The sequence below is a fragment of the Aethalodelphis obliquidens genome, unplaced genomic scaffold, assembly GCF_003676395.1.
Source record: "Aethalodelphis obliquidens isolate GAN/ISIS:26980383/991018 unplaced genomic scaffold, ASM367639v1 scaffold5, whole genome shotgun sequence".
NCBI lineage: Eukaryota > Metazoa > Chordata > Mammalia > Artiodactyla > Delphinidae > Aethalodelphis > Aethalodelphis obliquidens.
Window position 1 is genome coordinate 51,719,135 of NW_020837949.1, and position 16,567 is coordinate 51,735,701.

Sequence of the window (16,567 nt, forward strand, 5' to 3'; positions counted from 1 at the left end):
CTTTAACTCCTGGAAACCTATCATTGTTTTTATGTTTTGTTTTCCACAGCTGACAATACCCAGGGGAAATCAGTATAAGGAAAGATTCCTGCACAACAATAAAAATAGATTTTAAGTTCACTGTGTCTCTAGTGGACTTTTTTTTTTTTTTAAACTTGAGAGCTCATAAGACATTTATGGTTCCTGTTTTCTGTGGTGTTCACCATTTTCCAATAAGAAACTTTTGCTTATCACTTTTATTTATATCCAATGGCTGGCTTTCTAGTTCTGTCTCTTTTCTCCTTTCTTGTGGAAACTTTCGCTACAATAATATTCAAGAATATTTGCTGCAATAATATTCTTATATATCTTTCCTCTTCAACAGGAACCATGCATATTTTTAAATGAAATTATTTCCTTTTTTGTCAGCTAGATTTGTCTTCTTTTAGTTTTTAAAATGTTTTTCGGTTGATGACTATGCTGCAAGATCCTAGTGCTTATCGATGAGTATTAAAATAGTGGAGAGATTTTTTGTGGCCTCTCCCGTTGCGGAGCACAGGCTCGGGACGCGCAGGCTCAGCGGCCATGGCTCACGGGTCCAGCTGCTCCACGGCATGTGGGATCCTCCTGGACCGGGGCACGAACCCGTGTCCCCTGCATCGGCAGGCAGACTCTCAACCACTGTGCCACCAGGGAAGCCCTAGTGCTGAGATTTTGAAGGACCATTTAGCTTTCGATGTTGAAATGAGGTGATAATTTTGATACTGCTTGAACACTTGTATCCTGGAATGGGATGGCGAACACAAATGTCCAAAGGTGTCAACTAGTGGTATAAGTGAGAGACAGCTAGCTGTAATAAGATGGACAATGTGTATCTTATTCTTATCTGCAGCTGATTTGTATCCTACAGCAAAATGCAAATGTGGGAATGGAGGCTCACTGTTAACAAATCTCCTAATCTTCAGGGGAAAAATGGAAATCCAGGTTTCAACAACTGTGAGGGTCTAAGATTTTATCCTACTTGCAAGTTAACAAGTTAGCCTGTTGCAGTTTCATCTATGCTGGCGGAAGACAGGAGATCCTGGGTCAAAGAAGTAGCCAGAATATCTGCATTTTCATATGCTTGTATCGTGAGCCTCGATCCCCAGAGGGTGACAGAGGAAAGGGCCGGGTGACACCTGCACACACAGCATGTTGTGTTACTAGAGAAATTCTGAATTTAAAAAACTCGAATCTTTTATCGTAGGAAGTAAACATGCTTCTTTTTTGCTCTAGAGGGAGATAGCTCTATCTTCAAAGGCTTTTCACTCTGCAAACATCCTTGAAAGGACAGTCCAGAACAATTTCAGGCAGTGAGGAGTCCTAGATTATTGTTATAGAAAAGTGTTATTGAGTAACCTTTCAGAAATTATCTCTATGGGTTATATTAAAAATTACATTTTAATAAGTCGTTTAAATTAAGCTTGTTTACATAAGGGTAGTTTTTAAAAAAACTTATTTTGAAACCTATAGTGCTCAGTTAGAGTCTAGGAAATATTCATTCATACTCTTGATCCTGGACTTGCATTTCATAGCCCAGTATACTAACAAAACAAATTTTAGATCAATATAGGGTTGCCAGTCTTTTTATTTTACTGTATATGGAAACAGCCCCTTCAAAATACCTAAATTCTATTTACTATTGCTCCCAGTGCAAAAAGAATGACTGTGACAACTAATGCAATATGGTAACCTGGACTGGATCCTGGAACAGAAAGAGGAAGTTAATGGAAACACTAGTGAAATCTAAATGTTCAGAGCCTAGTAATCGGTAACATTCTGATATCAGTCTTTTAGTTTTGACAAACGTACTCAGGTGATGTAAGATGTTAACAGTGGGAGAAACTGAGTGATAGATATACTAGAACTCTCTGTACCATCTTTGCAACTTTTCTGTGAATCAAAATAAAAAAGCCTATTAAAAATTAAAAATGGATAATTTTAATTAAAAAAGGCAAGAATAAATCTCAAAACAAAGGACAGTTATATGAAAATTAAATGCATTTAGCTTTATGAAAAACTGACTGAATTGCCCTTATTTTTCTTATTTTGGCATGAACTGGTAAAGACTTTGACATGCATAGTGTAGATCCATGGATCATCGACCATGTGATAGCTTTATTTAATTTAATTTACTGTAAAATAAGATGAGATTGCTTTTCTGTCTATTTTCCTTGGAAAGCCTGTAGAATCAGATAAGCTTACATTCTGTAACTGAACAAATGTTTAAAATATGTCCCTTTTATGAATCCCATCTGATTCTATATAATTCCAGGTTATACATTTTAATCAGGGTAGGTTGCTGGATCCTCTCCAAAATAAGATTTAGCTTTTCTAGGAATTTCCTTGATGCAGATGACCCTAGGGAGACTCGGAATATTCTTGACTTTAAAATGTCATTTCTCACTATTGGGAGGGAGAGGCGCGTCATGTCAATGCCAATCAGGAGGAAATTGGGAAGAGGCTATTGTAGACAAATGCCCGGCAGAACAGATTCCAGCCATGCAGCCACAAACAGAAGTCTGGCCAGTGCACGTGCCTGGGTGCAGAAGAGTTCAGGGACAGGTCTTCAGTTCCTGCAAAGGGGAAATTGCCTAGAGCATAGCTTCTCAACCTAAGGCAGCATGTTGGAATCATCTGGGCAGTTTAAAATAATGTTCGGGTTCCACCCCTAGAGGTCCTGATATAAATGGCACGGAATAAGCCTTGATCTTTTTTAAAAAAAACTTCCCTCGTGGCAGTAACATGACACTAATGTGCACCCAGGGTGGCGAACTTCTAGAGTGAGCAAGGGTCTCACGTATGGAAGAGGATGACTGGCATGAACCCCAATCTGCAGGGCAGAAGCCAGTCCTGGGACTGGTGCCCACAGAGGGGTAGAGAGCTATGACTCAGGGAGCAGAGCAGGAACACAAGGGTTACAGGCTGGTGTTTGGGTCTGGAAGTGTCTGCAGTAACCCTGTCCCTTTTGGGGTGACCAAACTCACGCTGATTTGCCTGTGACTTTCATGGATGGAGCACTGAATGACCTGCATCCTGGGAGACCCCTTAGTTCCAGGCTAATGGGATGTTGACTGCTCTAGTCCCTTGAGTCCTGGCAATGCATCCTGTATGGTACCCTCTTACCAGCACCTACAAAGAATAGCTCTGCTCTTCCTGGCTCTGTACATGGTAAAATTCTCACATAATCTTTTTAAAATATTTTTATTTATTTATTTGGTTGCACCAGGTCTTAGTTGCAGCAGGTGGGCTTCTTAGATGTGGCATGCATATGAGATCTAGTTCCCTGACCAGGGATCGAACCTGGGCCCCCTGCATTGGGAGTGCAGAGTCTTATCCACTGCGCCACCAGGAAAGTCCCTCACGTATTCTTATTTCACCTTTTGCCCTCAATTCTGTTTCTGATAAAACCAGCTGGCTTTGGGAGAAAAAGAGAAGTGGAGAAGAGCTATGGCTGTTTATATCTTTTATGCTTCAGTTAGACTTTGCTCAGGAACTGGTGTAGGATTTCAGGGAGCTCAGCAAATGAGGAGCTTTAAAATGCAGAGGCAGATGTAGCGAAAAGCAGTTGTTCTTAAATTTTGAGTGCCTGGAAGTCACTGGAGAGCTTCCAGAGCCTCTGATGGAGTATGTCTGGGGAGAGGCTTAAGAATTTACATTTCTAATAAGCTGATGCTTTGGGGCTGGACACCACTCTTTGAGAACCACCAACGTAAAGAGACTTGACTCTGCATCAGGCATACCTGGGTGTGAAGGCTCACTTTAAATCTACATTTTCTCACTTGTGAAATGGAAAAATTACTATTCACTTCATCAGTCATCATGAAATAGTACATTCATCACCAAGCAGAATGCCCAGGATGTGGCAGACACTTTCATTCTCTGAAAGATCTCAGTCTTTCTGGGATCCTCTACCTGGGGATGGTTTGGTATTGGGTTGCATATTTTTAGGTTAATAATTCCAAATATGATCATCAAAATCAGCTGGGGAACTTTCTGCAACCCTCAAAAGCCTAGAGCCCTCTCTCCTTGGAGATTTGGATCCAGTAGGTCTGAGGGAATGCCTGGGAACCAGTGGGTGATTCTGGGAGTCACGGTGATTCTGATAGTCAGTTTTGAGAACCCCTGCTGTTGAGCAATATTTCTTTAGGGCAGGGACTCTCAGACACTGTAGCTTCATTGAATCATCTGGAGCACTTAAAAAGATGCTGAGGCCTGCGTCCCGTCTCCAGAGAGTATGATTTAATTGGGTTGGAGTACAGCCTGAGCATTGGGATTTTGAAAGCTCCCCAAGGTGTTTCTGATATGCAGCCAAGGTTGAGGACCACTGCTCTAGTGTATTCTTAGAGTAAGAAAACCATGGGATATTTGTTAAAATGCAGATTCTTGGGTCTAACCTCAGAGCTGCCTAAACAGACTCTCTGGGTGAGAGACACAGTAATCTGCATTATTAATTAGCTAATGCCCTGAATTTAACAATTTGTTAGTCTTAACAAATAAAGTATGAAAATCATAGCTAGAGGGACATATAGAATCCCTCACTGAGTAAATATTGCCTGGCTGCACCTAATTATATAGCAGTTTACAGTGGACTTGACTTTGTATCTCATGGATTCCACTGCATCCTTTTGTGAGGCAGTGTGGGTTGTTATTTTCCCCATTTGATTGATGAGGAAGCTGAGATTCTGGGAGGCTCTCCCCCTAACAGCACACTTGGGGATGTAAATCAGGCACCTGTGCTTCCCTGAAAGGAGACCATAGTTTAGTGGGGGCATGGGACAGAAACAAGAATGCAGGTAGAAGGAGATAAAATATGAAAATTCAGAGAAAGAATGGTTAGCAAGGTTAATTTTATGAGGAGGAAGGAATCTGAGAAGGCTTTTTGGAAGAGGTGGCCCTGGTCCATCTTGGAGCTGATAAAGTTGTAGTTTCCTTTGAGGGTCTGGATGGAGAGCAAATGACCATGGCCTTGCAGCTGTGCTCTAATTAGTTTCTTTTATTGGGTTTCTTAGTTTTATAACCCAGGCTGTGTAACTTCCTTTGCATTATCATCTCAGCATATTTGTAATAAATTCTGCTTTTCTTTTGAATGCTTAATAAAAATGTGGTTTGTGTTTGAAGTTTTCAAATAAATGATTATTTCGACTCCCCTAGAATTAAATCTCAGTAAGCTTTTTTTCCACAGGGAAGATAAACCAATATGACATGTGAATTATCATATAGTCCATTTTTATAGAGGTGGGTAGTTTTTTTAGCTACAACTATCTAATTAGCTAAAAATAAACATCTGTACTGTTATGACTGTGTTATTAAATCAAGGAGTATGAAGAAAGCTTTAAGGACAATGGATTTATTTCTGGAACAGGAGACAGTAAGGAATAAAGCCAAGACTGGCAGTTGGATAAAGAGCTAAACTCTGTTGGGATGTGCTGGCTTTTTTCTTTTCCTACAACATCTGTCTTAGGTTATTTTTTATAATACCTGCTTCCATAAAGCATTTCGTTCCTTAAGAAAGTCATGTGAAGATATGGAGAATCTTTATTATTGATAAGATTTGAGAAAGTTGGTTTAAATGGTAGTCTTTATTAAAATATGTAATTTTTAATAAAATGCATTTTAGGGCTTCCCTGGTGGCGCAGTGGTTGAGAGTCCGCCTGCCGATGCAGGGGACACGGGTTCGTGCCCCGGTCCGGGAAGATCCCACATGCCGCGGAGGGGCTGGGCCCGTGAGCCATGGCCGCTGAGCCTGCGCGTCCGGAGCCTGTGCTCTGCAACGGGAGAGGCCACACAGTGAGAGGCCCGCGTACCGCAAAAAAAAAAGCAACGGGAGAAGCCACAACAGTGAGAGGCCTGCGTACCGCAAAAAAAATAAAATGCATTTTATTATTTTAAAATGCCATGCATCTTTTAAAACAGATATGTGTAAAGAAATACAATTATATTTGTCTTCTAAACTATCCACTAAAATTTTAAATGCACATACTCTTTGACCTACACATCTGGTAATCTATCCTACATATATACTGACAGAAGTGCACAGAAATATATGAAAGAATGTTTGTTGCAATAACCTAAATGTCCATTTGTACAGGATTGTTTAAATGAATTGTGGTTCACCCCTGTGGTAGAATATTCTGCCACAATTGAAACAATGAGGTTGATGTTAAGGTTACCTTAAGGAAAAAACTCAAGTGGCAGAACAGTATGGGTAGTGTAAACTCATTTATGCACTGAAAAGGATATATGTATATTTATGTATATACACATTTCCTTAAATATGCATAGACAACTCCTGATATGGTACACAAAATCTGTCAAAAATGCTTACCTTTTAGGAAGCAACTGCAGCCTGGACAATGTGTAGGAAGGGAATATTTTCACTCTTTACCATGTACCACCTGAATTCTTAGGATTTTTGCCATAAGTATTTATTATTTTAAAAATAATGTGTGAAAATACTTATTTAAAAGCAAAAATCTATTTAATTTATTTTGTCTATTTTAATAATTTAACTATAGATTTATATAAATTAAAGAAGCCCTTTAACATTAAGGCCTCTATTTTTTTTTAAATACATTTAGTTATTTATTTTTGGCTGTGTTGGGTCTTTGTTGCTGTGTGTGGGCTTTCTCTAGTTGCAGTGAGCAGGGGCTACTCTTCATTGTGGTGTGGTGGCTTCTCTTGTTGCAGAGCACAGGCTCTAGGCGCACGGGCTCAGTAGTTGTGGCTTGCGGTCTCTAGAGTGCAGGCTCAATAGTTGTGGTGCACGGGCTTAGCTGCTCCGCGGCATGTGGGATCTTCCCGGACCAGGGCTCGAACCCGCGTCCCCTGCATTGGCAGGAGGACTCTCAACCACTGCGCCACCAGGGAAGCCCCCAAAGTTGGTATTTTAAAGAAAACTTTAGTAATTTATAAAACATGTCTTGTATGCCTTTACCTCTGATGTATTTTCCCCACATACAATGACTTGTCAGCTTCCATTGTTCCCTAACCTGATACCGTAATTCTTGTGATTATCTTCCTGGTTTCCGCTTCTCTTTGTTTCTACTATCTTTCTACCTACTCTTCACTGTGAGTTTTAGACCTCTGAGAGAGATCTGATTGGGTCTGTGTCCAATTAGTCTGTGTCCAATTTAAAGAAATGCTGCTCTGTCTTTCCAGGTCACCCCATTGACTGTTGGCTTTTTGTGTCTGGCCAATCAAATGCTAGAGTTTTGATTGGTCCAATCAAATGTGTCCAGGAAATCAAGGTCATTTGAAACATAGTAACCTGTCCTCCACTAATCTTTTGGATAGTTCACCAATCCAACAGAGGGAATTGTAAGTCCTGTTAAATATACCCCCCAGCTTTACTCAAAAAATTAAAAACAAACAAACAAACAAAAACAGCCTAGGGGAAGCTTGCATTGCATAACTCACAGGTTCTAGGTCCAACTCATAAGTAATGTAGGGGGAAGGACACAGGCCTCGCATTCACACATTCACACAAAGTCTGCACCCCTACTTGGCAACTTCCCAGGTGGACAGCCTTGACTCTCAGAGATTGTGACCTCCTATGTGAAATAGAGACGACAATATTTCTTTGTAGAAGCGATGTGAGGATTTAAGGAGATTGTGTGTGTAAACTGAGTAGGGCAATAAGAGACACACAGTAATCGTAATGGTAGCAAACATTTACTGAGTGTGTACCAAGTGCCATGCATTATTCTAATCCCTTTATGCATGTTAACTCTTTAATCCTCTGAACAACCCTATGAGATTATTACATAGGGAGACTCTGTGATTTGTTTGAGATTACACGGCTAGTAAGTAAAAGAGCTAATAGCTCACACTGTTAAATCCAAACCAACGCTACCCCGGAAGTCAGGAACTGGCTTTGTTTCTCCCCTTAAGTCTATGGCCTTCTGGGTTCCATTGCCTGTCAGAATTACACGTGAAGTACCTCCCTATCTTATCCTCCATCCGATCCAACCCCAGTCCGCAGTTCATGATTCTCAGTGACTCCCTTGGGAATTTGGAGGTGTCAGAGCGTCAGGGCTTGTGCTGCGAGCCATTTTGCCTGCTCTCTGCTCCCTCAGCAAAGCTGAGCTTCACCCTGTCCTGTGGGATTATCTCATGAGGAGCAGCAGGCTCAGGCCAGGCTGCCTTCCTTGGAATCCCAGTGAAGAAAATGTCTTCAACCTTGTTCCATCATTATGTCTTCCTGTTCTCTCCCCTGCCCTTGTCAAGCACTGAGTATTTTAAGTGGGGTTAGTCCTTAAGCCAGACTGTGAAGTAGGTAACATTTGCCCCTTTAAACCACCCGTTCCTTCAGTCCTTCCTACATTGCTCTTTCACATATCAGTGAGTCAGTTGAATTAAAAGCTTTCAGCTTCTGAGGAATTGGGAGATTAGTGGGGGAATGGGAAAGGTCATTTAGACCAGTGCTTCTTAAACTTACATGTGCGCTATGAATCACCTAGGTGCCTTGTTAAAATGCTGATTCTGATCCAGTAGGTCGGGGGTGGGCCCTGGGATTCTGCATTTCTGACGTGCTTCTGGTGATGCCAGCGCTGCTGTTTTCTAGACCACAGTCTGAGTAGCAAGCATCTAAAGACTGGGGTACCACCTTGAGATGCCAGAGGCTCTACCCTGTTACCTTTTCCAGGAACATTTAATCCAAACAAATGAGTCTCGTAGTGGAATTTCATTAATGTGGCTCACTTCTAGAAGAAACTTCTCAATTTCAAACCCTACCCTAGACTGCTTACCAGTAAAGCCATTCCTGGTTGGAGAAAAGACTAGTGTAAATTTGTCAAGTTTTGATAACTGTAAAAATAGGCATTTTTCTCCATCAACTTAATTTAGTGACTCTCAGATGATTTATATTCATCCTACTTCACTTTATGGGAAAGCACAGCATTTTGCTGCTACTCAAGGTTGAGTTTCTCAGGACTGGGGAAATCGCCGATTGAACTTTTCCTGGTACTGGGGGCCACATACGTATTTCAGAGTCTGTTTCTTTGTTCCGTCTATCATCATCTACATAAAAGGAAAGTTAAGTCAACTTTTATTTCCCTGTCTGTTGATTTGCAGTCAGCTCGCTGGGAGTGTTTATGAATAATTCTGTTAGAAATGGTTTGATAATACTAGCCTGGATAGTGAAACATTGTACAGAGCTTTGCACATGGAGGTGCAGTGTGGGCAGAAACCTGTGAAACGCTGTGGCAGATTCTCTTTGTGATGGCAAAGGCTTATGTTCTCTATTTCTGCTTTCAGGGAGGAGAACACTGTTACTACCAGGGCCACATCCGAGGAAACCCTGCCTCATTTGTGGCATTGTCAACCTGCCATGGACTTCAGTAAGTGTCCCCCAATTTTTTGTATCATCCATTTTTTTTCCAATCACTTATGTTCTTTATTTTTAATGCACCGTGGTCAAAATCTCTATTTTATATCAAGAACTAATTTTAAATCAGTGGTGGATCAAATCTTTTTCTCCTTTATGGTTTACAAACCAAGCAGATTGTTAAATAAGAGATGCGGAAACCAGGGGCTCTATGATTGTAATATGCATCCTTAGTGGTATTTGAAACATTGTTCTAGTTTCATCCAGATGGAGACAGGAGTGGTTTGGGTAACTTTGTTCTCTGTTTCCGTGGGTGTTTAGCCCCTTGGTAGCCGTTCTACCCCTCATACTCCTTGATGTTCATTTTTACATTTGTATGGAATAATAGAGATTTCAGGAGGTAGAAACTCCTGACTCCTTGCACAAAGACAAGGGCTGCAGGTGACCTCAAGAGCTCATGTGGTTTGGCCTTTGATTCAGCCAGAATCCCATCTAACTCACAGCAAACTCGTGGGAGGGTTCATTTGTTCTCAGAAATCTCTATGGAACGAAGTTCATCCTTCCTCAGGGCCTTGCTTCCTTTTACGTAACCTTCACTATCAAAGTAGGTTTGCTGATGTTTACTGTGGAAATAGATCAGCTTCCTCCATCCTGTCTATGATGGTGATACCCAGGTGGCTGTCTGTCTCTTACTTGTCTTGTGACCCCTTATAAAGATACTGTGTCAGCCCTCAGCATTCTACTTAGACTAAATCATCCAAACTCCTTGTTTACTTTTTGGGGCCCAGAACCAGCTAGCACTTTAGTTTTGTGAAAGTTTTGTTTGGAAGCTTTAAAATACTTCCTGTCTGTTACCAAGTTAGAGACGTGGATTTTTCATCTAACAAACAGTTATTGAGCATCTGGTGTGTGCCAGCCACTTGGAATATTAAGGGGATTAGAACGTGAGCCCTGCCCGCAAGAGCTCCCAGTCTAGTGGGGAAGCTAAATCTAGCCCAGCTTCGTGCTATGGAATGTGGTAGGTATATTTGTTTTCTTTGAGAGAGAAAAAACCTGAGAAAAACGCAAGCTGAGAGTGGGCACTGAATGAGGTCATCCCTGAGGGCTCCAGAGAGATGTCACCTGAAGAAGGCGGAGTGGGCCCTGGAACAGGCTTTGATAGAATCTTCCAGGAGGAGGGGTTCGACTGACAGGTCCAAAGAAAGTGAGGAAAGAGACCTAATGGGAAAGGCTGGGAAATCTAGCCAGTCTGCCTAAGTGGTGCCTCTGGTCAGGTTCTGGCAGTAGGTACGTGAGAGGCAGGAAGGAGAGAGCACAGGGATCAGATAAATAGCCAGAGAAAGGAGGTCACATGCCTGAGAGCAGAATAGACCTCCATTTGCTTATTGTTTTCTTCTAAAGGACCATTTTACTAATTTTAAATAAATTCTTTGAATAAGGAGACATTTTTACAAACATGGAATCCGTTCCTAATATCTGAGAGCCTCAGCATTCTTAATCTGGAAAAAGAAACGTCGATATCCCTTTCAGCAGTAAAATTGTCATCTCTGATCTCAAGATGAGCACAGCTGTCAGCCAGGAATAGTACACTGGGCTTGCCGACTTTTGTGACAACAAATGTCTGTTCTAGGCTTTTTCCTTCCTCTCTCTTCCTCTTAAAATCTCAGTCCAAAGTCACAGTGTAAGTGTCTTGCCCAGTACATGTTCCAATTCCTCCCTGCCCCTCCCCTCCCCCACCCCCCAGTTTTCCAAATGGACACAATATTGTGGAAATAAGAGAGAAGGTATTACTGCCTTCTAAGGACCCTAACAGACCTGAGACCCTCAGACCAACAGCTACTAATCCTACACAGTTCTAAGGATGGAAAGGGAACTTTAAGGATGTTTTAGTGACTAGTTGAGGAGTTGAACTCAGAGCCTGCTTCTGTTGTTTTAACTAAGTAAAATTTATTTCTCCCTTTAGAAACTTTTTCATTTAAGACTAAACAAGAAGAAACAAACAGAAAACCCACCAGGTGTAGGGACACTGTCAGGACTGTGTACAAGTGTATTTTGGTGTTCTTAGACTTTTATGAGCATGTTGAATAATTCACTCTTGTTCCTTTTTGTTATTTATTATTACTTTTCATCTTGATTTTACCTTCTGAACAAACATTGCTGACAGAAATATTTGGGGGAGCTACTTCTAAATATTAAATAATTTATGTTGTCTCAATTGCAGTGACTTAGATATGAGATATATTATTTCATCCATGACTCATCTTCTATAAATGACCAAGTACATGTTGAGATTTTTCATTTTTCTTGATTTACTGAATTCCATTAAAGAACATAAAGGGTAAAATAATCTAACTCATATCTTTTCCATAAAGAACCTGCAGGAGCACATTTTTTTTTCAAATTCGAAGGACTGATGGGCAATATTTTGGTCCTGGTATGTCTGATGTTTTGACAAAATCCTCTAACTATGGGAACATTAAAGAATGGAATCAAATGTAAGTTTATTGCCCTCTTGTGGCAATTTGTATGAATGACATTTCCTTTCAAAATCTTGTTTTGATGCAGCCTTTTAAAATTTTAGCTCAATCAATTGGCCGGTAATGACTTGGTCCTAGCTATAGGATTTTATCAATTATAAACTCTGTGATGGACTCAGTATACTATTTGGAATTTATATAAATGTAACAGAAAGCTTTCAATCCTCAAACAAAGTAAATGAAACACACATGCTTTTTAATTGTTAAAGAATCAAAAATGGCATATCTTTGTTTAGGGAACCAGGACTTCCCTGGTGGTCCAGTGGTTAAGACTCCATACTTCCAGTGCAGGGGGCATGGGTTCGATCCCTAGTCCGGGAAGTTCCACATGCCCTGGGGACAAAAATATAATAATAATTCATTTAGGGAACCAGAATCTTCATGGATGGTGTCAGAATCTGCTTTGTTTATACCATGTATCATGATGTTTAAATCCAATAAAAAATAACTGATTTTTGCATTGGATACTAACCTAATTCAAAAGGAAATAGTACCCAATATTATTTAAACAAAACAATCTGCTTGCTACTTAATCAGTGTATCCATGTGAACTTTGGCAAAGGGTGATGGTTTCGTACAGCTTTCTGGTTGGGTCTGGCCTGTTATCAGCAGAATGTTCACTGCCATATTTGGTGTCTACTGTTCTGAAAATGCTCCCTTCACTGATTCCTTAGGCATATATTGTCAGTAATATCTTACAAACTGCATCTGTTTATCTTTAAATTCCAAATGCAGTGTCATCCAAATTCAGAAAGTGCACTTTGGGTTGAAAACATTACAGATGTGAAAAGGGCATTTCTAATGGTATGTGAAAGTAGAGGACATGTGGAAGATGTTACTGCAGGAGTGAATAAATTTGGATGGACACGGAGCTGGAGGCCATTATAATTATAGCTCAGGAAACCAGCCGATTTCGCTAAGCGATCAATGAAAGACACATACTATTCTATGGTTAGCAGCTTGGGTATAATGCAGTCGTTTCCACCTAACTCTGGAACGTGACTGCAGAAGATCACAGCTTCACCCCCCTCAGACACCTGAGTGGTAACACAAGTTCCTTCAGTATCCGAAGGGACCTGATCTTAGTAGAAAAACCACATTACTCTAAAAGGGACGGCTATCGGATCTCTCCGAGTGGGAGCTGAGGCCATATGTAGCTTAAGATGCCCTCCAGAGGATTTCCCAATTGGCTGACAATCACCTCTAGCCAGTGAGGTCCAGAATTGAACTTCAGATTTGCGCCCTGTTCCCTGCATCCTGCTGCCTTGTGCCCGCCCTATTCTGCTCTTCCTGCAGCTTTTGTCGTCTTATTAAATGTATATGATGTGTGTGTATGTATGTGTGTGTGTGAGATACGTGGAGTGAGGTGTGTGTCTTGTGTGGTGTGTGTGTGAGTGTCTGTGGTATGTGGTGTGTATATGTGTGGGGCTGTGGGGTGTAATGTACGGTATAATGGTGTGTGTGTGTGGTATGGTATGTGGGTGGTGTGTGTGTGTGTGTGTGTGTGTGTGGTATGGGTAGTGTGTGTGAGTATGATCTGTGGTGTGTGTGGTGTGTGTGAGTGTGTATGATGTGTGCTGTGGGTGGTATGTGTGTGGGGGGGGTGTGCTATGTGGTGTGCACCCCGTGTGATGGGTGGGACTGGGAAGTGGGCATTGAGAAGTAAACTGGTCCTCCGGCTGCTGCTGACTTTAAAATGATCTTGTTCTGAGGCAAGAGTCAATTGCCAGGCCTAAGTATTTTCTTGTCCTTGGCAGTGGGATGTTCTATGATGGGAACCACACCTATCTCATCGAGCCGGAAGGAAATGACACCTCCCAAGTAAGTGCTCCTTCTGTTTGCTGTGGCAAATGTAAATGTTGATGCTGGGAGCTTTTTTTCCCTCTTTTTTCTCTCTATTTTGCTTTATTTTCATATTTTAGGGTCAGGAATATATGTATACATATATATGTGTAATATGTACACATATACATTTAAATTAAATAGTGAATAAGGCAAAATCACAGTGATCTTTTTTAAAAAAATCTGCCTGTTACTCTTTGATTCAGTCGGAAATACTTTCCTTCTGAGGTGTTCTGAAGCCTTCATTTCTATCTCCACCATAATGTGCTGTGGTCTGTCTTAGTCTGCTCAGGCTATCATTATAAAATACTGGGTGGCTTAAACAACAGAAATTTATTTTCGCACAGTTCTGCGGACTGGAAGTCCAAGATCAAGGTGCCAGCAGGGTCAGTGTCCATTGAGGGCTCTCTCCCTGGGGTGCAGACAGCCACCTTCTCACTGTGTCCTCACATGACAGAGAGAGAGTGTGAGGTCTGGTGTCTTTTCCTCTTCTTATAAGGGCACAAGCCTTATCAGATTAGGACCTCACTCTTGTGACCTCTGTTAACCTTTATCACATCCTCAACAGGGCCTGTCTCCCAATATAATCACATTAGGAGTGTAGGGCTTAAACATGAATTTTGGGAGACACATAGTCAGTTCGTAACAGATCGAATCCATAGATAATGTGATTTTCCAACCTTTTTCTTTTCTAGATTCCAAATTTTTCTCTATTGCCCATTTTCTTTAAGGCCCCGTGGTGATGAAGTTTAGAGAAATCTGGGTTTTCTCAATTCTCTCTCTCACTTCAGTTGAAACATTCATTTTTCACAAATTAGAAAAGGGTTACTATTACTGACTATAGAGAAACATAATGCACTTCCATCCTAGCTCTGTACACACAGATATTCTTCCATGTATCATGGAACACTGATCAAACACTTAGAGAGGCAAATAATTTCAAGAAACACACATTGTTTTGCCACTCATAAACAGTCTTGTGTGGGAAACTATCTGTTTTGTGTGTTATTTTCTGGGTACCCACTGAGAGTTGTCCTGTCACTTTGCTTGACAGTGTGATTTTTTTTTTTTTAAATACATTTAGTTATTTATTTTTGGCTGTGTTGGGTCTTTGTTGCTGTGTGTGGGCTTTCTCTAGTTGCAGTGAGCAGGGGCTACTCTTCATTGTGGTGCGCGGGCTTCTCATTGTGGTGGCTTCTCTTGTTGCAGAGCACAGGCTCTAGGCGCACGGGCTCAGTAGTTGTGGCTTGCGGGCTCTAGAATGCAGGCTCAATAGTTGTGGCGCACGGGCTTAGTTGCTCCGCGGCATGTGGGATCTTCCCGGACCAGGGCTCGAACCTGCGTCCCCTGCATTGGCAGGCGGATTCCTAACCACTGCGCCACCAGGGAAGCCCGACAGCGTGATTTTTTTAAAAAGTAATATGAAACTTGACTCTTCATGACATTCTTTCTTTGGTAATTGAAGGAAGCCAGATGAAGTTATTTGAATGTTCATTAAGTTTTCTTAGATGAAACATGGCTTTTTATCTGTTGGTTTTTCGCAGAAGTTTATGTGACACTTGAATGTTGAGGCAGGGTCTGCTTTGGGCGTTCTGCTTGTTCCAGTCATCCGGCTCCCCAGTACAGGGAGACTGTGAGCTCTGCAGTGTGCCTAACAAAGCTATCGGGCTCTAAAAGGGGGCAGGGCTCCGTGGAAAGGAACCAGTTGTAAAAAACATTCACCCATTTCCCCAGGCGTCTTGCTTCTCCTTGGGGGAATAGGTCCATTCATTTCTTTTTGATTACTGCAGGCTTTGGCTTCTCTGTCTGTGAAGGTGTTTTGCTTTTAATGGGCTGTCACTCTGATGCTGGGAGAATACAGGAGTGAGCTGGAGGGGTTGTGCAATGGCTCTTCGCCTTTCCAAACCCAAGAGAATGCATAGTCAAGCGACGGTTCTTTTAAGGTCTAAGCTCCTCCAGCTATGATTGCCTGAGCCTGGAGATATCTGGTTGTCCCTGCCTCATCTCTCTTGTTTGTGTTGTTTCAGGAGGATTTCCGTTTTCATTCGGTTTACAAATCCAGACTGTTTGAATTTCCCTTGGATGATCTTCCATCTGGTATGATCTTCTTATAGTGATTTAAAAAAAAAAGACTTTAGTAATTCATTTTAATGCTTTAGAGCTAATTATATGTGGAATATCATCAGCCTGTGACTGCTCGTAACAGTTTTAGAAAGTCAAGTAACATCAAGAGAGAGAATAAAATGCAAACCTACCTCATGTTTATAGTGGATGAGTTTGGAAAGATACAGCTTGAACATGATGAAGGAAAACTCTTTAAAATTATAAGACTCAAAGTAAGGTATTCCAAGAGAAATACTGTTAAAGCAAAAATGGGTCTGCATACATAGAATATATAAAATTCATTCTTGGTGAAATACTGAGTTTGTAAACATAGAGATGCACCCTTAATTATTTTCCCGTTTGTTGTTTCCTCATCTCTTTTTGCCCCAGCATTTTAAGAAAGAACTATTGTAGATTAACATTTATTATGATGATGTGCTATTTGTGAAATTGGTCTTCCTTCCCATGTGTGTTTATGGGTCCATCTATTTATAGATTTGATTGGAGAGTTGCATCCATGTCTTGTCTTGGCAAGAAAGGCAGAGTACTCAGGCTTTGGCCTCATTAGTGGAGCAATGATTATGCAGAGTGCATTTATCTTTGGCTATGCTAGACTCATTCATGTTCTCCTTCTAAAGATAGGGCACACTTTGAATATCTGACGTGGAGATGCTTCCTCCCCTATTTAGTGAGCCCTGACTATGGCCATAGTACATTCTAATTTTTAAACTCTTTTTAA

At 41.1% G+C, this 16,567-nt stretch overlaps 1 protein-coding gene across 1 annotated transcript in view; it reads left to right on the plus strand.

Moving 5' to 3' along the window:
• Positions 1-16,567, plus strand: part of ADAM22 (ADAM metallopeptidase domain 22) — a 197,537-nt gene that overhangs the window by 106,659 nt on the left and 74,311 nt on the right. The window contains exons 2-4 of the mRNA XM_027102789.1: positions 9,277-9,359; positions 13,641-13,704; positions 15,753-15,822. Coding sequence (XP_026958590.1) covers positions 9,277-9,359; positions 13,641-13,704; positions 15,753-15,822 — 217 coding nt within the window. The remainder of the gene's footprint in view (positions 1-9,276; positions 9,360-13,640; positions 13,705-15,752; positions 15,823-16,567) is intronic.